The 25360-nt window shown below is 44.8% G+C and overlaps 1 protein-coding gene across 2 annotated transcripts; it reads left to right on the top strand.

Moving 5' to 3' along the window:
- The first annotated feature begins 259 nt into the window (after nucleotides 1-259).
- On the top strand, nucleotides 260-11373 carry LMOD2 (leiomodin 2). Of its 2 annotated transcripts, XM_080589268.1 has the most exons (4): nucleotides 260-667; nucleotides 4267-5436; nucleotides 9247-10602; nucleotides 10941-11373. In XM_080589268.1, the coding sequence occupies exons 2-4, from the start codon at nucleotides 5164-5166 to the stop codon at nucleotides 10965-10967; spliced, it is 1656 nt and encodes a 551-aa protein (XP_080445394.1). In that variant the 5' UTR covers nucleotides 260-667; nucleotides 4267-5163; the 3' UTR covers nucleotides 10968-11373. The 2 variants fall into 2 exon arrangements, with proteins under 2 accessions (XP_080445394.1, XP_080445393.1); XM_080589267.1 differs by lacking the exon at nucleotides 260-667 and having other exon boundaries at nucleotides 2798-5436; nucleotides 9247-11373.
- Nucleotides 11374-25360: the final 13987 nt, after the last annotated feature.

The raw sequence follows: 25360 nt of genomic DNA, 5'->3' as shown, positions 1-25360 counted from the left end.
AACCCATTCATTTCTTTACTACGACTTTTTCTTTGACATTACTATGACATTTTTCTGTGATTCTTCTGTCTGCTTGATAAGCAAGGCAACCCAAACACCCCTGCCATCAAAATGCATTAGATTAGCGTTTGCCCCATGGCTTGGTGGTTTATAGCATTCTCCAGACTTCTGGTTACTTTCCCAGCAGCTGGTGGGAATGCTGTTTTCAAAACTAATCTGAGCAATAAGGCAGTCCACACGCACATGTTTTTGAGTGAAAGCTGATCGCTGTTTGTGGTGGGTCTGAGCTGTTAAGCTACAATCTGGACCTGGAATCTGCCCTCCCAGTGGCCTGGAGTGTGCTGCAGAGGGTCAGCGGGAAAGATCTGTCATTAGTTTAGGTTGTCGAGTCTGATTCCCAAGCAAAGACTGGTTTTGGTTCACGGTCGTCTTTAAACTCACCCCACTTTTTGTTTCCTTAGCAGGGATGAAGGGAAAAGTTTTTCTCACTTGTGACTCCCCGTTTAGAGCAACACCAGCAGAGATGGACTGGACAACAGATTCATCTGGCACAGAGAAAAGCAGCTGAAAAATTGTTCCTTCAAATGCCTTCAGTGCACGCTTTATCCCATTTGCTGGGCTGATACCAGTGTTAAATGCAGGTGATGACACATCCTTTTCAAGAACGGTACAGTGTGCACAATTTTTAAAAGTAATGCTGGTCTCTTGGGAGAAAGAGCTACAGCTTGTCCCATCAGTCTGCCTGCCCGTCCTGCCTAGATGCCAGACTGCTGATCCTTTGTCTCGTTTGGACTCTGCGTTCAACCTGGGCCTGCAGAAGTAGCATACAGAAATTTATATATGAGGAGGACGAGTAAAAAAGTGTGAGGCAGGAGGGGGGTGGCAGGCAGCAAGGAGCACCGGGAGGAGGACAGGGGATGTGGGATGAGGGGCAGGAAGGAGAGGTCAGGGAAAGGAGGCATGGAAGGCCACAGCAGTGAGGAGCTTGGGGCTGGAGCATCGGGGCCTGCATGAGGGGTATGGGTCAGGGAAGGTGCTGGGTGAGGAATGGGGGTGCAAAAGAGGTGAGGAAGGGTGAGAATGCCCAATGGGAGGGAGAGGGAAAGCCCAGACATGCTGTGGTGGCATTGTTTTTAACGTGCTCTATGGCAATTGGACCCGTTCCTGCAGCGTGGGCCGGCGTTTTGATACAAGCCAACGCATCTGTCTGACAGGCTGTCCTCGGGAGCTGTGACTGAAATAGCCAGCGTCCTGGGGACAGGCCGTGTCCCACGCCTGAGGACAAGGTTGTACAACACTCACTTTGCTTTCCTGTCGTTTGCCCTGCGCTCACCAGACTGCAAGTAAAGTTTAAGCTGTGGGTTTTGCCCCGGTCGGGGATGCCTGCTGCCCGTCAGATGTTGCTCACTTCGTTACAACAACTGGGCCAAGAAGGTGTGGAAATCTGTGAGAAGCAGAACATTTCCTAGGCTGCTGCTTGAAATATTTAGTTGCTTGGAAAGGAAAAAAGGACATGAGCACTTAGAAGTGTCTTGTCTTTTAAAACCTAGGAAATAAGTCACCTGGCCTAGGAAAGATTGAAAGTCCTGTCTGAGTGGGCTCAGTCCCACTCAGAGCCTGAAACCTGCACCCTAGATGTTTGAAATGGCAAAGTGAGACCTGCTCCAATAAAATGGGCTCTCTCAGCTCCTATCTTCTCTCATGTTAGCCCCCGTCCTGAAGGAAGCAAATATTTCAATTTTTTTTTTTTTTTGAACGAGTGAATAGTTTTCATGGCCTAGAAGTGAAAACAAAACCAGCCATTTCCTGCATACAGAATTTCAGCAGGGTATCAAGGGGCATGTTTTTGGGTTTTGTGCTGGTAGCTGGCAAAGTACTTTGGAGGATTTATCCTAGATAGCAGTCAACACAGCCTTTACAGACCTGTGCACATGGACTGCAAGTAGCCCGTGCTCTGCTCTCATGCTGCCTGCGATATGAGGAAGTTCACTGTGCCACCTCTCGCTTCAACCACCTCACACCTCGCTAGCACAACATTTCTTCCTGAAGGGTTTATATCGGAGTCAGAGTTGTGTGACTGAGCACGTAGTGTGGGATGTACAACAGTATGCCCAGGCTGCTATTTTTGCTTGTTGGTTGTTGTTTTGTGTTTGGTTTTGGTTTTGTTTTTTTCCCCCAGAAATCTGAGTGTTTATAATGTCTGAGAAATGGAACTGGGGGAAGAGAACAAAAAGTCTCACGCAGAAATGGTAATTTTAGGAAAACAAAATCACTCCTATTTTTGTAGCACAGTTCCTCTGAGAAGATGGGCAAATCGATTTAATCATAATTAAATAATTTGAGTGACAACCTGTGGTCTGAACTGTAGCTGTGGGCAGCTTCAGCAATGGTTGATGTCCACAGGAGCTGAGCACTGACAAGCTGAAGTATTGCATAATGCCAAATACTCCCAAAAAGCAAATCCTAAACATGTCACCATAAGCACTGCACATTAGGGAGTACTTTAAATCTTAAAGTCTCTTTATTTCTCCTTTCAATTGAGATAACACTGCCACCTCTTCTGAAAGCATTCTAAGACAGACAAAGTCATTAGTAATCTTGATACGCTGAAGAACAAGGGTAAGACAAAATGTTGAGGGGCTGTTTGTTAAATATGCACGATCTCTCCTGCACACTGAGTGGCAGTAAGGGTCCTGGGGACTCATGGGCCCAGAACTGAAGCGTATAATTTTATATCACAGAATTATGGAATTAAGCACTGAGTTTCTGCGCTCATCAGCGGGCAAGGACAAACATAATGCCAGCATTTTCTGATCTGTGAGTGCTTGGCTTTACAGTTTTAGCATCATTTTTGTGTGTACAACTGGCCAGATTTATTACTTTTATTACTGTTGTTTGAGAGAGCGTTCATGGGTGTTTACACTTGTCCATTTCCTTATAAAGAATGGGTCCTAAATTACCCTGAGTGACATGTACAGGTTTAAGAAAGGACCCAAATCTCTTGTAACCTCATTTAACTCTGCCGATCTCCCCTCACTTCTGGGAAGACATTTGCAATAGAAAAGCTTACCCATATTTTGTAACATCTTTAAATTCTGTTATTTCTTGGCTAGAACAGACATCACTGAGATTCTTATCTTATGATAAACATCATCACTGTACCAATGTATTATCATGCCTCTGCAAGGAGTAGCATTGAAGATAGTGCTCATGTTGCTGTGAAGGGCTGGAATAAATTATCCTTTAGAGTATTCTTTGAAAAGTAAGCAACACATGTCACTTTTTGAAGTTTCTTTGAGTTTTGAAAATTAGAATTCTACACAGAAAACGGTAAATAGACAGGTCAAGTGGTTGTATGTCTGTACGTTGTATTATGGACTCTCAACATAGGAAAAGTCTGAGGCTTACAAATTTTGTTGTGTCTGATGTTTTTGCAGCTTGTTTTTGCTTTTTTATTTTATGAAAAGATTGGCGAATACAAATGACCTGCAAATATTTATTTAATTTGATTACAAATGTGCAGTATTCTTTAATCTGATTTATGAGTGTTTTCCTGTGTTAGGAAAGCCAAGACTTCTAAGCTTTCATCCCACTTGAGTGAGCTAAGCTGCATGAAATTCACATAGAAAAATGACAAAAGGAAATATCTAATTTATTTATGAACTCTGTTCATGAAAATCATGCTCACTCCTCTCTCTATTGCCATTAAAGCAATATATACAATAGTAAAACTTTATAAACAATTTGGCTAAACACCATACGTCAGTTCTTGTGCCCAATCCATGCTAATCAAAAAGAGGCAGTACTGGACAAGTACATAGGTCAAATTTTTTTCACTTACATTTTCATTAAATACGGACTTTACCAACTAAAAATAAAACCACCGTGACTTATCATTTTATAATGTTAACATTTATCATTTATCTACTTCCTTGTACCAAAATCAACTTCTTCTCTGTCTTTCTCTCTTCCTCTCTTTGTCTCTTTCTCAGAGCACCGGTTTGCAGATATTGCTGGCCTGGATGTTTCTGAAAGCCTTGCTTGTTTACCATCATTTATAGTTAGTAAAGAGAAAAAAAAAAAAAAAAACATGAAGTTTAAGCTTTCATTCTGTGGTTCCTTACATTGGAAGATACCTCTCTCCAAAAACAATGTCAGAGTAATATAGTACTTACTAGAAGACGTGATAACTTACATATATTTATATGTACATTGTTCCCATATATTTATGTGTTTGTGTAAATACATTATCGTATATCTATACAGGAAAAAATACCCATAGATATACACACGTGTGAACATATATATGAATTTGAGGGTGCTCTCCAGCTGCACATCCATCAGCTCCAGCGAGTGACGGCCATAAACTAAAATGCCCACTAGAGGCCTCATCTGCTAGGGTCTGTGGGCATTAACGAAGCCCGCGCCGTGCTGTGCCCCTGCACCTCCATGAGATGCCACCGACGCCAGCAGCAGCCTGCAGTCCTCCACCGGAGAAGCATCTGGCACCAGCTGCAAAGAGACGAGTCGATCCTTCCCCTATCACTCCTGAGCAAGGAGAATCGGCAGATAATCCGGCTGGGTGATGTGTCGAAGGCGAGGTGCAGGCACCACGACCTTCTCCCCTTCTTCCACCGCCTGCAGCCTCCTGCAGCCGCCTTGCTGCGACGATGGCGCGGTTTTGCCAGAAAACCATGAAAGGCAACGGGACTCTGGCGAGCAGTGGTGAGGCTGTTCTGTTCCCAGCCCCTGTGGCAGCTCGGGTTTATGTGAATTTTCACGGCTCTTTCCTCCTGTTGTTAACAGGCGAGGCCAGCGTGGTTTTCTCCCCGCCGCCCCCCCGCCGGCGGGTGCCCTCCCGCGAGCAGGCTGCTCTAAATAAGGCAATGGTCACTGTGTCAGTAATCCCCTCTTCCAGGGACCTGCAAACACCAGCGGTGGGACATTCTTTCTGTTCAGATGTCTAGCTGACGTCTGATGCTTAAAACAGAGCATGCTTTCATCCCTTCGTGCATTGTCGTAAGCCCCCGGTGATCACTCTTAAAAGGGTGCCTCAGCTACTCAGGGAAACAGTTGCTGACCAAACGAGACACGGCGTGCCTGATCCAGCCCTCGTGAATGCCTGATCCTTTCAGTTTTGTACCAGCCTGACCAAACGGGACCATGTCTACCTTTGGCTACAGAAGAGAGCTTAGCAAATATGAGGACATTGACGAAGATGAGCTCCTCGCTTCTCTCACTGAAGAGGAGCTGAAGGAGCTGGAGCGGGAGCTGGAGGACATCGAGCCCGACCGTAACCTTCCCGTAGGACAACGGCAAAAGAGTCTGACAGAGAAAACACCCACAGGGACTTTCAGCAGGGAAGCGCTGATGGCCTACTGGGAGAGGGAGACCAGAAAACTCTTGGAAAAAGAGAGGCTGGGTGCATGCGACAAGGTAAGACCCTGAGGTGTTCACTGCTTCCTAGAAATGTTAGGGCTTCTTCTTCCCTGGCTGATCTCACTTGCTGTTTTTATTTTCTTTCTGTCTCTTGTAACATTTATGAGAACCTTGTCGGAGATATGTTTGTACCTGCTAAAGCACTGTGTGTTGGCTCAGAGAGTTCTTGCACCCTCTCTGGAAGTACATTACAAACTTAGCTGAGAGCAGAAGAAAATCCTGCAAAAACTCTTGCTGATGGTTAAAAACTGGGCAGGGATACAGTTTTAAGGGACAGGTTAAAAGTTATTGCTATATGGTAGCGATATGGACTTTTGGTTAACTTTTGATTTTGTTTAAAAGCTAATATGCTGCTTTTAAAAACCAAACCCAAACCAAACCCAAACCAAACCAAACCAAACCAATCATTATTGACTCCTAGAAAGCACGTCAGGAAAAGGATTTTGAATACATAGCATGTCAGAAGCTGAATAAGCATCCCAGAGGCTTTGTGCTTGCTGGAAGGAAGCCGTGTTGTGGCCAGCAGGATTTTCTTGCCTTGGTGCTGCTGAGGATCCTTGGGTCAGGAGCTGCTGGCAGTGGTTATCAGAGGGTGGCTGTAAGTTATTCAAAAAGTGGCCTGGAGCAGGGTGACCAGTCAAACCACTTACCTCTGTTCCCCCAAAACAACCTGTAGTGCTTGTCCGTCAGTTTGTCCACAAGAATAAAAATTGTCCTGGCAAATGCTGGCTCCTGAACTACAAATGAACAGCACAACTAGGACTCAGTCCTAACATCTGATGAGCACTCTGTGTGAGCTAATGACCGTATTGGCATCCCCCGAGCCCTTGCAGAAACAATCTGTGAGACTGAGCTCTTTCAAAAATTAGCTTTTGTTTTCACAACAGCTCCATGTAGTTTCAAAGCAAAGCAAGGACCTAGGTGTGAGAGTAACTTTTTTGATTTTTAAGCACTGCTCCATACCAAGCTCTGCCTTATGAGGACATGTTCTACTATGTTTAAATAAAAAAAAATACGAAAAAGATAAAAAAAAGCAATTCTGAACTTGTAACAGCCTTGTCAGGAGCTCAGTTCATTTGCAAGAAAATCTAATTAGGCCATTTCTGCATCAGATAAAATATTGTCTTAGAGAAAAATCACTTGGATAAAATTAGCTTGCAATAATAATAGTCAAGATTTCTTTGCAGTTAAGTGTTCGCTCCTGCTAGTGAATGGTGTTGTAGTGTCTTTGTAGGCAAGCACACCGAGTGCTAGCTGTCATCAGACCATTAGTATCAGCTTGCAGACGTGGACTTCACTCCCTGTTTGTCAAGTACTAAGGAACGGAATGGCAAGATTAATGTTTTTTTTTTCCAGATGAGCCTGGAACCTGAAACCTGGTTGGTTCCAAAAACCTTCTGAACAGGGCTCGTTCTGTGTCATAGAATGGTTTCCCATGCCTGTATAGTATTAACAAGGTGTTAATAACTCAACATTACAGTGCTTGCAAAAGCCTTTGTTCTTTTAGATCTGAGAAGAAAATTTCTAAAAGTGTCCATAAATAGGAAGGTGTTCACTTGCTGATATCGAAGGCACAAATGAAGGCAGTAAGAAAATGCTTTCTGTGTTTCTTGAAAACAATCTCTTTGCCCTCAACTGCCTGAAAGTTAGGCACCTTATTTAAGATAGCTATTTGTGCTATTTCTATAGTTAGTGGCAAGACATCAGCCCCTTCAGAAGGCACACATCCTGTAGATAGCCTTTTAGGGTGAATGCCATGCCCTCCAGAGGTATTTATCTCGCTGTGTTGACTATCTCCGGCCTAACTTTTCATCAAGTTGCTACCATGAGGTAAGATGAAGCCCTGCAGGCTGCCGGCAGCAGTCGTGTACTGAAATGCTACCACAATACCAGGGCATGCCTCTATAGATCTGCAGAGTTCTCCGCTGCAGAATTATCATTCAGATTGCCATGAGATATGACACCTAACGATGTATGGAGATATGACATCTAACGATGTATTTGATGGGAAAATAAATTCCTCCTTTACCCTCAGAAGTGCCTCTGAGAAAAATCAAGTTTGTTTATTTATTTATATTAATCTAGAGTCGTCAAAACATATTAGCAGTCCATTCAAAGGCACAAGCTTCTGCTCATATGCAGCTGTGTTGAAGGCTGTAGGGTATATGCTTGGGTAGATAAAAGCAGAGCAATCAAGATGCTTTCCTGGATAACCGATGTTTTCAACTTTTAAAAGCTGCATACACGCGCAGAAGCTGCAGATACAAATCTCAGTCCCATAATAAATCTGGCATAAACACATCCCTGTTTCTATATGCAGCACAGCGTCTTTCTGTGTTAAGGGACTTCCTTCACAGACTCTGCAGGAGAAGCAGGGGCCGGACCCTACAAGCCCTCCATACACAGGGTGGTGGAGCTGGATCCTGCAAACCCTGCATGTGCTGAACTCTCAGCAGTGGAAGGCTGGACCAGTTCGATTACCTGTTTCATTAGAGTCAGGCTTGTGTGAACACTACAAATATTGTCTCCTTTGCGTGTGTCCCAACACAGCAAACTGCTCAAGACTGTGAAATGGTACCATGCAATCTGTAATTACTATTATTTTAACCTTTCACTGCGTTTTTAGAACCAGAAAATTAAGAAAACCTAAAGCTACGCAGGTTTTCTAAAAATAATCTGCCAAGTTAGTAACAATTCTGTTTTCCAGAAGCACAGAACTGAATCACTGTGTCTCCACAAAGTACACGCTTAGTATTTTACAAAGACTAAAATATGAATGTGAATGTACGTGGCCTGCACAATGCTGCCATGCTTCTGGAGCTCTCCAAATGGAGAGTGAGGTTTTCGAGGGCTACCGACCTTTTGCTGCTCCTGCATGTGGAGAATTGTCTACTGCCACCAGAACTGCTAAGGACACCTGGCAGAACTTTGAGAAGTGGATCCAAAGCTGCTATTTTGGTGCCCATCAAACACACTGAAATAACCTCGGGGTTTAGAAAAACACTCGTTGCATAGGCAATGAGTTATAACCCGTTACAGTATGGCAGCTGGCCTGTGTCAACCGTTCAGGAGCAGAGTCTCGGCTGTTGGCAAACATGAAGAGATTTGGTGTTTATTGATATGATTACTCGTTACCTGTGAGAATGTGTTATAATCTTTTCTTCCCAAATTGCTCCTAAGTGTGTATAACACCTTTAGTGCATCCAGAGTCCTTTCTGCAGGACTCCCGTGATACTATATTATCTTCCACATCTCTATGCCTGTTTACACATGCAGGCACTGTTTGTATTCTAAGTCATGGCATTCTTTAGCCTTTTTGGATGTGCTAATGTATACAAGGGAGACTGAGCATTGACGCAGCTGTCTAATCTTTACGAAGTAAAGAAACTTGTTGCTCACATATCATGTCCATTCTGAAACTGCAGTCTTGTGTTTCTGCTGGCAGGGACCCATACAGATCCGTTTAATAGCCCCTTGTAGACATGCCAACAAACAAAGAGTATGAAGTTTATCCATGTTATGATATCTTGTATTAAGTTTTCTCTTGGTAGAAATCTTTGACATCAGGGAAGCTAATCCAATTTACAATAAGCATTTGTTTTCTAAAGAAAATGAAAAAAGTAATGATAAAAAGGTGTAAGGTGCCGAAACAGTTTTTCTGTTCCCCTAATTGTCTTTGTTTCTGGGGATTTATTTTTAGCTATCAGCATTAAATTCTATAGTTTCAAGATAATTGTTTTTGTGCAAAGAGGCAGTAGCTACGTTACTGCAATCGTGTTTAACACCCACACCTGCATTCCTGTTCAGGAATCAGAGCAAGAAGATGACAATTCAGAAGACATTCAAGAAGAATATTTCACAGAAAGCAACAGTGAAGTGTCTGAGGAGGCATATACTGAAGAGGATGATGAAGAGGAAGAAGAAGAGGAGGAGGAAGATGAAGATGACAGTGATGATGAGGATGATGAAAAGCAAAATGCTGCAGCTGGTGAAACACCTGTGAATTGTGAGGATGGCAGGAGTTCTGACCATACGAGACACAAGAAGAGTAGCAGTGCGAAGGACAGTGAAAATTTGCTCAATGGCCATGATGGGAAAGACACCGACAGTCTGAGCTTTAAAAGCAGTGCCATCCACCCGTGTGGAAACCCAACTGTTATTGAGGATGCTTTGGAAAAAGTTCGGAGCAATGACCCAGACACCACAGAAGTGAATCTAAATAACATTGAAAACATCACTTCACAGATGCTTATACAGTTTTCTCAAGCCCTGAGGGACAACACTGTAGTCAAGTCGTTCAGCTTGGCTAACACACACGCTGATGACAATGTCGCAATAGCAATTGCCGGTATGTTAAAGGTAAATCAGCATATAACTAGTCTGAATATTGAGTCAAATTTTATCACAGGCAAAGGAGTGCTGGCCATCATGAGAGCTTTGCAGCATAACAAGGTTCTAACAGAGTTACGGTTCCACAACCAAAGGCATATCATGGGCAGCCAGGTGGAAATGGACATAGTTAAACTGTTGAAAGAGAACACCACTCTGGTCAAGCTCGGATACCACTTTGACCTTGCTGGCCCAAGAATGAGCATGACAAGTATTCTGACAAGAAATATGGATAAACAAAGGCAAAAGCGTATGCAGGAGCAACGGCAGCAAGAGTCTGGTTGTGATGGAGCCATCAACCCAAAGACCAAAGTCTTGCAGAAGGGGACTCCTCGTTCCTCACCTTATACGTCACCCAAGAGCTCACCTTGGTCCTCTCCAAAGCTCCCTAAGAAAGCACCACCAGCAAAAAGTCAGCCGCCAGCTCCTGCACCCCCACCTCCACCCCCTCCCCCTCCTCCCCCTCCTCCCCCTCCACCTCCCCCAGTTATTCCAGAGAAGAAGGCACCAACGAGGAACATAGCTGAAGTCATCAAGCAGCAAGAAAGCTCAAGAAAAGCCTTACAGAATGGACAGAAAAAGAAAAAAGGCAAAAAAAGCAAAAAACATGAGAACAGCATATTGAAAGAAATTAAAGATTCTCTAAAATCGGTCTCAGACAGAAGATCAGAAGAAGGCTCCCGACCCTCCACCCGACCCTCCACCCCACAGAGGTCTCTCCATGACAACCTTATGGAAGCAATTCGAGCAAGCAGCATAAAACAATTAAGGCGGGTAAGTAAGAGATCATATTTCAGTAACTGATCGTGGCTCAGATATAGCACGAGCTCAATTAATCTTAGTACATAGATATTTAGTAAAAACATTCTTAGAAATGTGAACGTAAAATACTTGGGAGGAGGTTTTCCTCTGATTAGGCTTTTCTCAGCACACTGACTTCTATTTAACTGAGATTGTGACAGAAAGCGAGGTACTTTCCTAGGTTCAGGGTTGTTATGGGAGGTGGTGATTAGCAGAGGGATCTTGGGAGAATGCCTGCAACTCAGGAAGGAATTTTGACATCCAGGCTGTACATCAAATGTAATGAGATTCCCCCACTCCCTGTTTCGTAGGTGGAGGTACCAGAAGCCCTTCGGTGAAAGCCTGGATGACAGAAGAAGCAGAGCACGGCAGTGGTCAAGGGGAGGCTGTTGGGCTGTTCACCAGTGGTAAAATAGACTCTGTAGCAAGCTGCTTCCTAAGTACCCTCTTAGATTTGAACCGTTTCCCTTTTCCTTTCAAAGAAATAAACCCACTAACTACTAAACAATGCTTTAAGGATACATTTGCCTTATAATCTGTAAATATGGAAATAATTCTCTTTTTTATTTAATAAGATTTCTATTGAAAAATTGCTGCTTCTTTAGATATTCTTTTCAATATCTGATTGCAAATCACTGGACAACTTCTTCACACTGAGATGTAATAGTTTACCAACCTGTGGTTTCTTCATTATTTTTTTCCATGAATTTACAATAAATGCAGTTTGAAGCTTTTAAACAGAAACATAGTCTTGGGTTTTTGTGAGTGAAATCCTGCCAGATGTTTGTGTGAACGTTAGGAACATCTCCCGGGAAAGAAAATGAAATCTTCTCAGCTACATGGATCAGGCTTGTTTGGAGGATTGTACCTGAGTCTTTGTTAGTACAGTTCCATACCAACAGAGAAAAAGAAAATGGCTTGTCAGGCTATATACAACTCAAATAAAGCTGTGGGCTCTATCAGGCCACCAGTATTGCATACCAGGTCCTAAACCTTAATCTAACAGAAGGGAAAAGTGGGTGATGGCCAGAGCTGCAGTTCATGTTGACTAGGCATTAAAATTAACATGGATATTTTAAGGTGTAGCAGAATTATTCAACTGACATCCATTTTGTACAAGTGCAAACCACTGTATCTAGGCAGAACTAACCCTAGTGCTGAGACCAGGTCAGAAGGAGAAACTTGAAGAGCAGACTTGCATTCAGGTGGAAAAGGACTTTCATACGATACCAGTTGAGCTGAGTGTGAATCGTCAACATGATATGGTGGAGGCAGAGCCAACATGTTTTGGAGATGTGCAGCTGGAGGTATCACATCACAGGCAATGGCATGAGCAGCCCTTCTTCGTGTAGTACTAGACAGTCTAGCTCTGTCTGATTAGTCATGGTTCTCGGTGCATCAGATAGTGTGAAGGCAGCAATAACAAGAAGAAAAACAAGCAGTAGTGAAGATGTTGAAGGTCAAGGAGAGGTAAAGGTTTTTTGAAAAACAACTAGTTATTAATTAGTTTACTTATTTCAGCAATAAGTAACAGAATTAGTATTTCTTTTACATAAAACCACACGAAAGAGAAGTATTCATGGTCACCCAACATTGCAGTGGTACTGAAAAACTACAGGTAAGCTTATATCAGGAAATATTCACCAGACTTCCCCAGAAAGAGGAACAAATTACTTGAGGGCAGTGAAGCATAACAGAAAAGGGATGTGTTAGTGAATTGCCAGGAAAGTTGCTGCTATGGTAAGAAAATGGTAAAGATACATTTTCTATTTTTAATTTATTTGCTTTAGTAGTTACTGAGTAGAACCAACTAAAAGCTATTTACAACTAACTGAAACACTTCCCAACGTTTTTCCTCGTCTCAGGTTCACAACAACTCATGAGTATTTCTAGACCTATTATCACAGGAAATATGCTACATACAGATAGTCTTCAGCTACCTTTATGACAGCATAGAATCCCATAGCATAAAAATGAATCTGTGGTCAGTTACTCATGACCACATAGAAGCTGGAGCCTGGGACCTTTTGAGGATATAAGCAGTACTGGAATGCAGCCATGCTCAGGAGGAGGCCCACAACCCCAGACAGCTTTGTGAAGGATGAGAAGAAGTTTAATCAAATGACAGAAGCAGATAAGAAGTTGGAAGGGAGAATGAAAGCTAGGGACAGAATCCCAGGAAAGCACAATGGAGAGGATTTGGAGGATGATGAGAAAATGAGAAAAAGAAAAAAAAAAAAAAGAAAAAAAGAAAAAGGAGAGAAAAAAAAAGCTTTAAGGAAAGATGGAGAGTAAGAAGTGAGAAAAGTAATTGTACAGGAGGTGAAAACTGGTATCAGAAAGGTAGATGGTACAGAAGAAAGGAATACTGAAAAGTGGCAGATGAGGAAAGAAAATGTGGAAGAAGAAGAAAAGGTAGAAAAAAGAAGAAAAAGGAAGGTAGAATTCAACTTTCAGGTCAATAACAGCTGTTTGAGTTACTTCTTTACAGCTCATATATTCAAGAAAGGGAAGACAAATGGTTGCAGACCTTATGAAGATTGAACCTGTGCTGCAGCCTGCAGTTGTTGACACCTTCCTCATCAGTCCTGTCTCTCCATCACCACTCCACTGATGGAGATTAGTGTTTCTGCTAAAATGTAAAGTCATGGAAGCGCCAATCACTTGTGGTTATTTAAGCTCCTGTGGCATACTCCTTCACGAAGTGTCAGTCCTGTGTCCTAGCCAAATTCTAATCTGGGTAATTACCTTCTGCCTACATAAACTTCACAGCAGTTTGACTTGGAGGCATTTCAAAGCCTGTCTCCTATTTGCAGAGCTGTGAGACAGGGCCCCTGAAAACACCTTGTTAAGATTTTGATGCCCTGTTGAAGGAGAAGGCAGCCCCTTCCCTCCTTAGGCGCACGTCAGTCCTGCCATGGTCAGTGTCCCATTCCTCCCGGATGCACGAGCAGCTTCCAAGAAGCCATTTGTTTTCCTTTCAAGTAGGCAAGTGAGCACCATATGACAAGCAAACGAAACCGCTCTGGGAGGTACTGTGCCACCTCCCAGCTTAGCACTAGCCAGGAGTGGAGGGCTGCCAAGTTGTCCTCCTGCCAAGCTTCAGCTCCCCTGGGTGCAAACACCCCTGCGCTTGTGTATATCCCCTGGGGCCCAGATCCTGCTACTGGGCTCACTTCACTCTCTATTCCCTTCCCTTGAGTCACAGGGAGGCAAATAACCTCCTTTGAAGGCCTGGCAGCCTCTTGTTTGGCCTGTATGGAGGATGTCCCCTAGGCCAGCTCCTGCACATTCCTATGCCCTCACCAGAGCTGACAAGGAGGCCCTGGGATGCAGGATGTTCCTCGACTGAACTCAAAGGATTCCCTGCAGCGAGTGGCTGTCCACTCGCTGTCAAAGACCAGTCAGAGAATGCACACACACACAAAAACCTCCCAAAATGAATTGGTCAGCAATAAGAGAGCTGCAAAGAATAACCAAGTACTTGCTGTCACTGAAGAGGCGAAGAGGCAGGGCAGGACAGCAGGTTATAGTGTCTTTAGAAACAGCCTACGTCCTTAGAACATTATTTGTCTCATAATGGATTGCAGAAGTGACCAGCCCACTGAAGAGCAGAAATACTGTAGCTTTCTGACGAAGAAAAAAACCAAAACCTGTCTCCCCTGTTTGCACTGAGCCAAATCTCTCCTGCAAGTGTTCCCCCAAATTCAGCCTGGGGAGTGGGGCTCTGCAGACCACAGAAGCTTCACGCGGTGGTTGAGACGGACACAGGGTCCTCCTGGCACCCCACAGCTGCTCTGTGCTGTGTGCTACAAGGGTGCTGTTGCAGTGCTGACCTGCAACTGGGCTGCCCTGGGCATGTGGGGCAGGCAGCACTGCGTGGTGGTCGGAGCTGCGCCGCCCTGCAAGGCCTCGTGCTCTGGATAGTCCAACCAGGAGTCACTGCCTCAGCTGCAGCCTCATGCCGTGGCCCTTTCCTGTAACCTGTTTCCATGTGAGCATCCATGCTGTAAAACCCCGTGTGAAAGAACAGACCTACCAAAGCACCAGAAAAATCAGAACTTCGTTTGTTACCTGCAATTGCAGTACTTGTCCTTTAGTTTGTGCCTGATCACCTGGGGAAGCGTTTGAGCTTATAAAAAGAAAAGCTTGTAAAAGCTCAAGAGATTTTGTTTCCATGTCTTCTGAAAGTTTCTTCCCTCCTGCTGAGCCCCTTCTTAAAAGTTTTGGGTAGTGACCTGTGCAGCTTGGGGATTTAGCTAGAGACAAGTGTGCTGGTCTGACAACAGGCTCCGTCCAGCTCCCTGGCACCATGGAGGTGCCTCCTTCCCACTCAACAGGGCAGGTGGCCGACAAGGCTCCATCCAGGTGAAGCCACCTACATTTCTAGAAGCTGAGCCTGTGCTACGTGCAGATGGGAAGCCAGAGGAGCGTATGCACTGCTGTTCCAGCAAGAATTGGTTGGAGGATGGATGTTCTGGGGCCCGGGAGGCTGCAAGGTGGAGGGGAGCAGGAGGTTATGGCCAAAGACCCTTCCTCACCTGCACACCAGCCACCCCAGCATAGAAGAGAAGCTGTGAGTATTCAAGACGCCACTCCTCCACTCACACAGTTTCCTCAGAAGTTCATCGTATATATGGAAGTAATAATCAATGCAGAGCAGCTCCGCAGCCAAAATAGAGAAACTTTTCTTTGGTTTATGAGCAAATGACTCCTAACTACCTTAAAGTACCTCTAGTCAGTGGATGTAATGGGAGAGGTAGATCCAAGAACTATTCCTGGGTGTAAGCCCAAGTGAAACATCATCTGGGAGGTTGTGTACAATTCTGGTAACTAAGAGTCATGACAAATTGTTTTGAGTTGGAAGCAGGGCAGAAAATGGCTAGGATAATTGGGAAGCTGAGGAGACCATCCTACAAGAAGAAATGAGAACAGGTGGTGGGATCAGTCTAGCAAAACAAAGGCTCAAAAAGGATTTCGGCTCATGTCTATAAATAATGCAATGGGGAAAGAGCTATTCAGCCACAGGATGGTGTTAGCAGTTGAAAAACAATGGACATAAAATGTGCATGGCTGCGTTTGGATCAGAAATTAGAAGAAATTTCCTAACAGAACATGAAGGTTGTTAAAACATCTTTCTTGTTAAATAAATAAATAAATAAATAAATGGACAAATACACCAGTTTGCTGTTAAAATAATGCAAGAGGCTTATGAAAAGGACAGTATGGCATGGTACTTTAAGTAACAGAAGCTTGAAGCTTGTAACAGAAGGCCCTGCCATTATTATTTTAATGCTGTTAGAAGTGATAACTCCACAAGATCTGCAAGCCAGGACAGTATTGGAAGTTGTAAAAATCTCCTACAGTTTGTACTAAGATGCTTTATTTTGAAATCTATGCAAGTCAGATGCAACTTCAGAGAAAGATTATGACCCAGAAGCCAAAACCTTTTGCTAGATGCTGATTTAGTACCACCTACACTTGATACTATCAGGAACCAAATACAAGAGGGAGCAAAATTTGGTCCAGCACTGTGCATACACTGTCTTGGTCTGACCGATCTCCCTTTACAAAATCCTGCATTTAAGACAGAATTCATTTTTAGATGCCTTCATCTAAAGATACAACAAAAGCTTTTGTTGATTTGCTAGCTCAATGTCAGATGTGCAAAACATCAGCCTACTTAATGGTGTTCGTGTTAGACAATTCTAAATGAAATTTCTGAACTCAGATGTGATTTTTACAATATATTGATAATTTTATTTTATCAGATGATTATCTTGCTCTTGGAAGTACAGAAGAATCATGTTTAGTAGCTGCCAGCCAGACAAGACCTTCAGCATCTGAGGGGGACCTCTCACAATCTTCAGTGGGACTTGGGCTTCCCAGTCCTGTCCCCCCGAGCTGCCAAGACCCAGAAGCACGAAAGAAGAGGATTATAGGCTGGCAATGCCGCAAGCAAGGGAGGTGATCACCTCACACATGCAAGCTGAAGGTATGAGTTTGGATGATGTCAGTGATCTACCGTAACGGCTAGCTATGGCAACAGAGCTGTCAGCATGGACTGACAGGTTCTGCCATGTCCACACTGTGCCCCAGCTTGCCATGGATGTCCTCTATGGAACACACAGGCTGATGGGCATAAAAGTTCAGCACAGCCAGGGTGAAAGCAACCTTGCACTGAAATGTGGTGGAGAAGGCGTAAACTGCAGCTAGTGCACAAAAGTTAAGGGGCTTACTTTATTTTCATAAGGGTGGTAGAAAAATAGGACAAACATCACCAACCAGCAAACGTTACCCACCAACTGCAGCGGCTGGTGCATCACCAGTCTCAGATGTAACTGTTCTCTGTGAAAATCATAGAATGGCTTGGGTTGGAAGGGACCTGAAAGATTACCAAGTTCCAACCCCCCTGCCATGGGCAGGGATGCCATCCACAAGATCAGGTTGCCTGGGGCCTTGTCCAACTTGGCCTTGAACACTTCCAGGGACGGGGCATCCACAACTTCTCTGGGCAACCTTTTCCAGTGCATCACCATTCTCTGAGGGAAGAATTTCCTCCTAACATCTAATCTAAATCTTCCCTCTTTTAGTTTAGAACCGTTCCCCCTTGCCCTATCACTATCTGCCTGAATAAAAACTTGTTCTCCTTCTTTCTTTTAAGTCCACTTAAGTACTGAAAGGCCACAATGAGGTCTCCCTGCAGCCACCTTCTCTCCAGGCTGAACAGCCCTAGCTCTCTCAGCCTTTCTTCATAGGAGAGTTGCCCCAGCCAGCCTTCTGACCAACTTCATGGCCCTCCTCTGGATTGGCTCTAACAGCTCCACATCCTTGTGTGGGGGGCCCCAGACCTGGACACAGCACTCCAAGTGAGGCCTCACAAGGGCAGAGCAGAGGGGGACAATCACCTCCCTTGACCTGCTGGCCACCCCTCTTTTGGTGCAGCCCAGGACGCAGTTGCCCTTCTGGGCTAAAAGCGTGCACTGCTGGCTCATGTCGAGCTTTTTGTCCACCAGAACTGCCAAGTCCTTCTCAGCAGAGCTGCTCTCAATGAGTTTTTCTCCCAGTCTGTGCTCATCTCTGGGACTGCCCTGACTCAGGTGCAGCACCTTGCACTTAGACTTGTTGAACATCATTAGGTTCATGTGGACCAACTTCTCAAGCTCTTCCAGGTCCCTTTGGATGGAATCCCTTCCTTCTGTTGTATCAACGGCACCAATCAGCTTGGTGTCCTCTGCAAACTTGCTGAGGGTGCACTCAATCCCATTATGATGGAGAGAGGCTTGGCAACTCTATCAGCCAGGTCCCTCAGGACCCTGGGATGCATGTCATCGGGCCCCAGAGACTTGAACCTGTTCAGTTTCATCAGGTGTTTTCGAACGTGCTCTTTGCTTACAGTGGGAGAGTCTTTGCTCCCCCAGCCCCTGCCTAGAGGTTCAGGGACTGTAAAGATGTGGGAAGCCCGACTGGCATTGAAGACTAAGGCAAAGAAGTTGTCAGCCTCCTCCATGTCTGTTGCTACCAGAAAGGAAGGACCAGTCCGAACAAAAAATGGAAACACAGAAAAATTCTGCCCTTTTTAAAAACCATGGTAACAGCCTGCCCCTCAGGTGTATTTATTTCTATCTGTAACATTTTACTTTTTCAGTTTAAAGTTAATATGAATTTTAAAAAGCCTTTTTAATGGCAGAAGTGAATGTTTTTCTACAGAGCTTTAACACAAGTAAACTTATTTATCTTAAAAAAAATTTCAGAGTAAAATTTCTCAGTGGGATTTTGGTAATAGCCAGAACATGTATCTCAAAGCCAAGACTGAGGGTTATGTCCTGGGATGGACTTCTGCTATTTGTGTCCTCTCAGGTAAATTGCTTAATTGGAGATATCAATACTGTTTTGCCTCAGAGTCTTTCAAGGTCATGGTCACACCAATTAAGATGCACTCAAAAATCTTCAGATATCAGGAGGTATAAAATTTACTATTATTATTATTACTATTATTATTATTATTGCTAGTGGGAGTTGTTTGGCTGAATATCTGAGTGCATATGATTAGTGTCAGTGTAATTCTAAACTGTCAGAGAAGCACAGCCCATGGCCAAGTGCAGTAAGTTTTGTAAATGAAGGTGACACAAGCCACGAGGATAGGAACCCCAAGGTTGATGCAGCTGTATGAGAATGCCATCAGAAAGAATACATGCAATTTCTGTGATTTAGCCACCTAATAAGCAAGTATAGAGGCACCTGAGAGGACAGAAAGAATTGCTTATCCATCCCGAGGAGAATACACTGGGGCTGTTTCCCAGGAGAGGCCTAGGAGATCATTTCACAAGATTCACAAAGAGTAACCTCCTTGTGGCTCGTAGGAAGGAACTTATCAGACTACATTTATTGTGCAGGAGATATCTGAAGTTTCAATTCCATAGACAAGAAATTCTTCCCTTCTACACCCATTATGCCATTCTCATGAGAGTATTCTGTAAAGTGTTAAATATTTCTTGGCTTTTTCTTTCCAGGACTTATTCTGAGAAACATTTAGCGCTATAGCTTTATTTTGTCCATTAACATACTCATGAATGTTCTTCAGGGCTGTAAATGAGCTACACGTCTAGCAGTGAATTTCACAGGCACCTGAAGGAAGTGTTTATATGTACACAAAGTCGGGTCACTTCTTTTGCTACGTCTCAGTTTACTGCTCTATAAGTTTGTGATACACACACGTGTTCCTCTGTTTCACAAACAAGCAGGAAGGCAACAGTGCTCATGTTTAAAATGCTCTTGAACACTTCCGCCAACCTCCAGCTTTTCATTTTCATCTTTACTTACCACAGCAGGTTGGTCTAGGCTGTACAGGGCAGGCAGATACAGTGCTGCCCATATTGCAGGCCACTCAGACAGACACCCACCCTGGGTCAAAAGCTGTGCGACTGCAAAGGCAGCACTCAGCCAGTGCAAATTTTCCTGCCTTTCATCTGGGTTTATCACACAGGCTTGGGTGCCTCGCTGGGCAATGTTACTTGACTTTCAGTCAACTCCCATTTGTCCCCAGTGGGCTCTGTAGACTTCATCTCACGTAGACTGCATCTCATGACAGGCTTATCTTCTGTCTGATCATTCATAATCCCAACTTCAGTTTCTTTACCGTGATCAAAAATAGTCTAAGTTCCAGTTACTGCAAGCATCCTAACTGTTGGGTTTTAGGTGCAGTACGAGGCAGAGCAGCCCCAGGAGAATTTTGCAGTTCTGAATCAGCACGGTGGTGGTCCCTGTTACCCTCTGTTTGCCTGCCTGGCTGTGCATTAGGGGAGCTAAACCACCGCAAAACTAACCTGGCAAAACAAACAAACAAAAAAATAAATAAAATCAAACAGAAAGAAACACTGTTCTGCTAGTTGTTTCCACAGATTTCTCTCTACAGGCTTGGTGCTGTGCTGCTGGTGCAGGGAGGTGAGGAGAACCTCTGGCCAGGAACAGAGGGAGGATGGTGTCTGGGCATCATGCCTTTAGCGTGGCTTAAGTTGTTCTGGACCCGTACCCTAGGCTCTTTGTGACCCTTGTGACAACAGAACTGTGGATGTTGACAGCCCGGCACAGCTGAGCAGCCTGCATCACCCTGCCATGCCGCTGGCTCCTGCTCTCGAATTCCCACTGAGACGAATCCCATGGATCACATGGAGAACTGAGCTCACAGCTGGGTGTCAGACAATCCTGGGCTCTAATCCCTCTCCGCTGGCTCGCTGCTATCAGACACAGTGTGTCTCAAGGGCACTGAGCAAGTTGTGTCAGCTCTGTATCTCTGCAGAACACACAGGTTAGTTCTAGAAAGTGTTTCTAGAGCTGCCATTGCTCCAAGAAAAGACCAAACATAATTCAATCATTAAAAACACTCTGTAGATGGAAATCTTAGTGCCCCTAAACAATCCATCACTAAACAATCCTCCATTATATTTATCACTGGAAAGTTTTCCTTAGTGCTTAGTCTTCTTGTTTGGAAAGTCAAACACATTACTTATTGTACCATTTGCACTGACACATAGAACCATTTAAAATGGACAATTCAGAATGGCAATGCATGGCCTCCTTGCTCCTGGGATGGGGCAACCCTGGCTGTAAGTACAGACTGGGGAACAAGAGGCTGCAGAGCAGCCCCAGAGAAAGGGATCTGGGGGTTCTGGTTGAAGACAAGTTGGCCATGAGCCAGCAGTGTGCCCTGGCAGCCAGGAGGGCCAACCGTATCCTGGGGTGCATCAGGCCCAGCACTGCCAGCCGGGCGAGGGAAGGGATTGTTTTGCTCTGCTCTGCGCTGGGCGGCCTCACCTCTAGTGCTGTGTGCACTTCTGGACACCACAGTATAAGAAGGGCATAAAACAATAGTTTTGTGTGAAAGAGTCTCCAAAGGAGGACTACAAAGATGGTGAAGGGCCTAGAGGGCAAGATGTATGAGGAGCAGCTGAGGTCCCTTGGTTTGCTCAGCCCAGAGCAGAGCAGGCTGAGGGGAGGCCTCATGGCGGCCTGCAGCTCCCTCACGAGGGGAGCGGAGGGGCAGGCGCTGAGCTCTGCTCTCTGGGGACAGCGACAGGACCCGAGGGAACGGCATGGGGCTGGGACAGGGGAGGGTCAGGATGGGTGTTAGGGAAAGGTTCTGCACCCAGAGGGTGGCTGGGCACTGGGACAGGCTGCCCAGGGCAGTGGTCATGGCACCAAGCTGCTGGAGTTCAAGAAGTGTTTGGGCAGTGCTCTCAGACACAAGGCCCTTTGACATCCATTCGTTCAAATCTAACAGAGCCACAGCTCATTGCACATGTTAACCAGCTGTGATCTAACCAAGACCACAGCTAATGAATCGCAGCTTAACCATGAAGCAGCCAGCTATTCCCCCTGCAGCGTGCCACTCTGCAGCCCCTCAGATGTACTCCCCATCAGCGTACTCAGGCAGCAGCAGAAGAGATGTGGTGGAGAGCACTTGGGGATGTGGAGTTGTTACCAGATCTGCACGTCTGAGTAACGCAAGCTTTCTCTCCCCAACTCCCACCTTGTCCATCAGTTTTCAGGCATTGTTCCATTGTGTTGATGCTAGTAGTGATGCCTGGGATAAAGTGATAATGAAGTCACGGGTGGCTGTTTTCTCAGGAAAGGGCCAATTCATCAAGGGTGGAATTTCTCAGAGTGAGAGAAGCAGCCTGACCATCCAGGTCTTGCTTGCTGTTTCTGTGGTGGGACTCCCATGCCATGAACTGCCTAAAACATACTCCAGGACATCATTTCTTTGTATTTTGATGGATGTTTAAATGTCTGGTTTCCAAATCAGCCTCTTTCCGAGCTGATAAAATACTTAACCCTCTCTCCAAGTGGATTAGAATAATCGAATTACAGATTCATAGAATATCCCATGTTGGAAGGGACCCACAAGGATCATCGAATCCAAGTCCTGGCTCCACACAGGACCACCCAAAAATCAGACCATGTGTCTGAGAGCACTGATCAACCTGATTTTTGTTTCAAAGGACTTCTCCAGTACTACAGGGGCCTGTCCTTTCTCGAACTTAAGTCTCTGAACTGCCAGTTACTGCCAGATGGCCAAATGTTTTGCAGTTTGCAAGAATTGCCAAAACTGTAATATGAACTTGTGGATCCCTTGATATATTCTTGTACACACTGATATCTTTCTGTGGAATGGGTCGCTGCCTCAGATAGCCTGACAAATCCCTTCTCAAGCCTGCTATTCCAATCTTTGTTTCTGGTCTATGAATTCTGCCAAAAGCTCGTGTGCCCTAGAGATGTTTTGGGGCTTTGATCATACTGTGCAGATTGCTTCAGATGCTCCTATCTCCAATGTAACTTTGTATTTTGCACACGTGGTATGTTCTCCTCTAAAACAGCATATGTTTAAGAGGAACCAGGGAAGAAATACAGAGACAACCTCATACAATGTGGCCTCCGCAGGTAGCTATGATGCACGAGAGCTGCTCAGTGCAGATAATAACTCTCACTCTCCACAGTCTGGCATCTCCTTTCCTCACCACACCTGTGGCTGAAGTATCACACCAATTAAACACATATTCTTCTCTGAGACTGAGGTTATTGCTAGCAAATGTGCCATACCACCGTGTTTCTTGCTGCAAACCCCCCATCCTGACTATTCCCAGGACATGCCAACAATTTAACTGATTGATTCCATACCAGGATTTCACTCCAGTTTAATACTTCTAAATGTGGCACGGTGGAAAGATTTCATGATGGGATAAAATATAATGCTGGCAATAAGGAGCAATAGACAGGGGGTGTACCTCTATCACAAACTTCTGTAAAAGTCTTGGTGAAATCCAATTTGTAACTTAAGCAGTATCAGTTTATTGACTGGACCTTTACAGAACCTCGCAAAAACGCTTGGAGGACCTGAACAAGATGCTGTCATACATGTGCACAGAATAACCAATATTTTAACTGAATGAAAAACTTTGGAATTACTACGTGTCTGAGTTTTTGCTGAGCAAGACCTTCAGAAGTTGCCTCGGGCAGGAACATTTTGCCAGTCTTGGTCAAATTAGCAAAACAAAACACAATGTTTTTGTTTCTTTTTTCCTTCTTTAATACTGCAATACAGATGCTATTAAATTAGAACCCAACTGTCTTCATAGTAATAAAAACAGGAGGTCAGATTCAAAGAGCTACATTTGCCCTTGTGTTTCTTGGAAGACCTCCGTCTCTGAGCTGAGAGTGCAGCTGTTCACTGAAAATTATGTAGAAAGATTAATAAATTATTAGTTAGAATCTCAAAATATACGGCAAGTGCAACAGTTTGAAGTAAGCATGGATCATGTCCTTCAGCTGAAATAGGGAGCTGATGTTGTTACCACGTGGCTGCAGTATTTAATTTAGTAAAAGTAGTAAAAAGAAAATTTAAAAGAGAAAAATAAATCAATCTGATTTCAGCTGCATCCAGTGACAGTTTCTCCTAATGTCCCCTGATGGTGTGAGAGGCTGGGGCGTCCAGAGTGTGACTGTCACCCTGCAACAAAAATATTATCACACACTTCAAAGCTATTGGCTGCCTTTCCTCAAATAAAGTCAGAGCTTTAATGTGCACCCTGATGAAAACAGGATGGCCCCTTTCAAACCGGGACGATAGAGGCAGATGAGGCAGTAAGACGAAACCACCAGGAGCCAGCAAACGCAGAGCTGCAATAAATCCAGGCCATAAACAGAATGCCTTCTATGCTTAAAATCTTCCGAGGCCCCTCAGCTTTCTAAAAGTGTGGCAATTGCACTGCTGCACCCCTTGATCTCGCAGACGTGTAGGAATTCAGAATAGCGACCGATTCCTGTGAATTTATAACAATTCACACCTGCAAAATTAATGTTCTTTGCATCTTTAGGAAGAAATGTGACTGCTTGTGGCCGATCAGCAGTGAAGTCTGCTGCACTACACAGGCAGAGCTCTGCGGCCATATGATAGGGGAAGAGCTGCTGCGGGGCGTACAAACGCTGCCTGCAGTCATCACGAACGCGGGCGCCTTGCCCCAGGGAGCACTCGGTGTTCAGGATCAGTTAAGCTGCTGACCCCGTCCATCAGAGCGAGGTCCTCCTGCCGCAACAGGATGTGCTGCTGAACCCGGGGAGGACATGTCGCTTGTAAACCACAGGGTTAGCAGCTGCTCTGCAGCTCCGAGTCCCAAATGCTGTTTGCAGGTCACATCTTTTGTAGGTAGTTTATTAAAACTAAACCCGTGGGGAACTGCATGCTGCATTCTCATCGCACAAGAGATTAAATTCAAAAGCACACTTTAAGGCAACACCAGAGCATGACCCAATCTGCCACTTCTGAAAATCAGCCCTAATGGAAATAATGATAAAAACTTACCCAGTATTTTCAATCTGGGAATCAAGATAACTAAATCCGGCATCTTTGGATTGCAGTACCTTGGTCTGTAATTGCCCTGCTTGAGCAGGGGGCTGGACCAGACGACCTCCATGGTGCCTTCCAACCTCAACCACTCTGTGATACGTATTTATCTGCATTAACTCCGCTCTGCTGGTACCACCACTATACAGGTGGATTACTGACAGCAAGCTGAGGAGAGATTTGGTTTCAGGTAAGACACCTATATCTAAGTGTTTAAAGCATACACACCTGCTCAGTGGGTGTCTACACGCTACGGTCAGTGGAGATTAGTTATTGTGGTCAGTGTCTGAAGGGTAACCAAGTGGGACCAGTGGGGGTGCTTATTGTGGGATGAATTCCACCCTGCTTCCCCAGTAAAACATCATCTGTTTCTGAGGGACAATGCAGCCAAATCTCGAATTCGTAACCAACACCATAAACCATGGATCATTCTTCCTCCAAAATATGCTGTGGTGCTTCTGAATCTGAGCTGTGGGGCCTGCTGCACGAGGACAGGGCCCATAGCATGCTCCTTACGGGCTTCTGTATGCTCTGCTGTCCCTTGACGAGTCCTCCATGGTGGGCACTGCTCTTTGGAGTTGCCTCCAAAAGAGCACCAAGAGATGATCTGCTTGAGGTTAGACCGAGCGCTTCTGTCTGTGCAGAGACAGGACAGGTGAGGAGCGGGCTGAAGGCAGGAGGCTTAGTGCTGAAAACAGTCTGGGGAAGGACGTAAGGGAGTTTTAAAGGAGTCTGGTTGCATTGGACGGTCAGGAACTATGAAGGTCTATAATGAGATCATCTTGTACCTCACTCATTCTCCTCAAGTTCAGGTCTAGCAGAAAGGCTGTT

This window comes from Anser brachyrhynchus (genome assembly GCF_964034855.1).
Source record: "Anser brachyrhynchus genome assembly, chromosome: 1".
In the NCBI taxonomy this organism is placed as follows: domain Eukaryota; kingdom Metazoa; phylum Chordata; class Aves; order Anseriformes; family Anatidae; genus Anser; species Anser brachyrhynchus.
The sequence above is the reverse complement of the archived record's forward strand: the minus strand, read 5'-3'. Positions and strand labels throughout refer to the sequence as shown.

Bases quoted from the DNA above. Each gene is read 5' to 3' on its own strand.
- LMOD2 (XM_080589267.1), top strand. From the start codon at position 5,164: ATGTCTACCTTTGGCTACAGAAGAGAGCTTAGCAAATATGAGGACATT. The intron at 5,437-9,246 runs GTAAGACCCTGA...ATTCCTGTTCAG, and splicing joins GGCTGGGTGCATGCGACAAG to GAATCAGAGCAAGAAGATGA.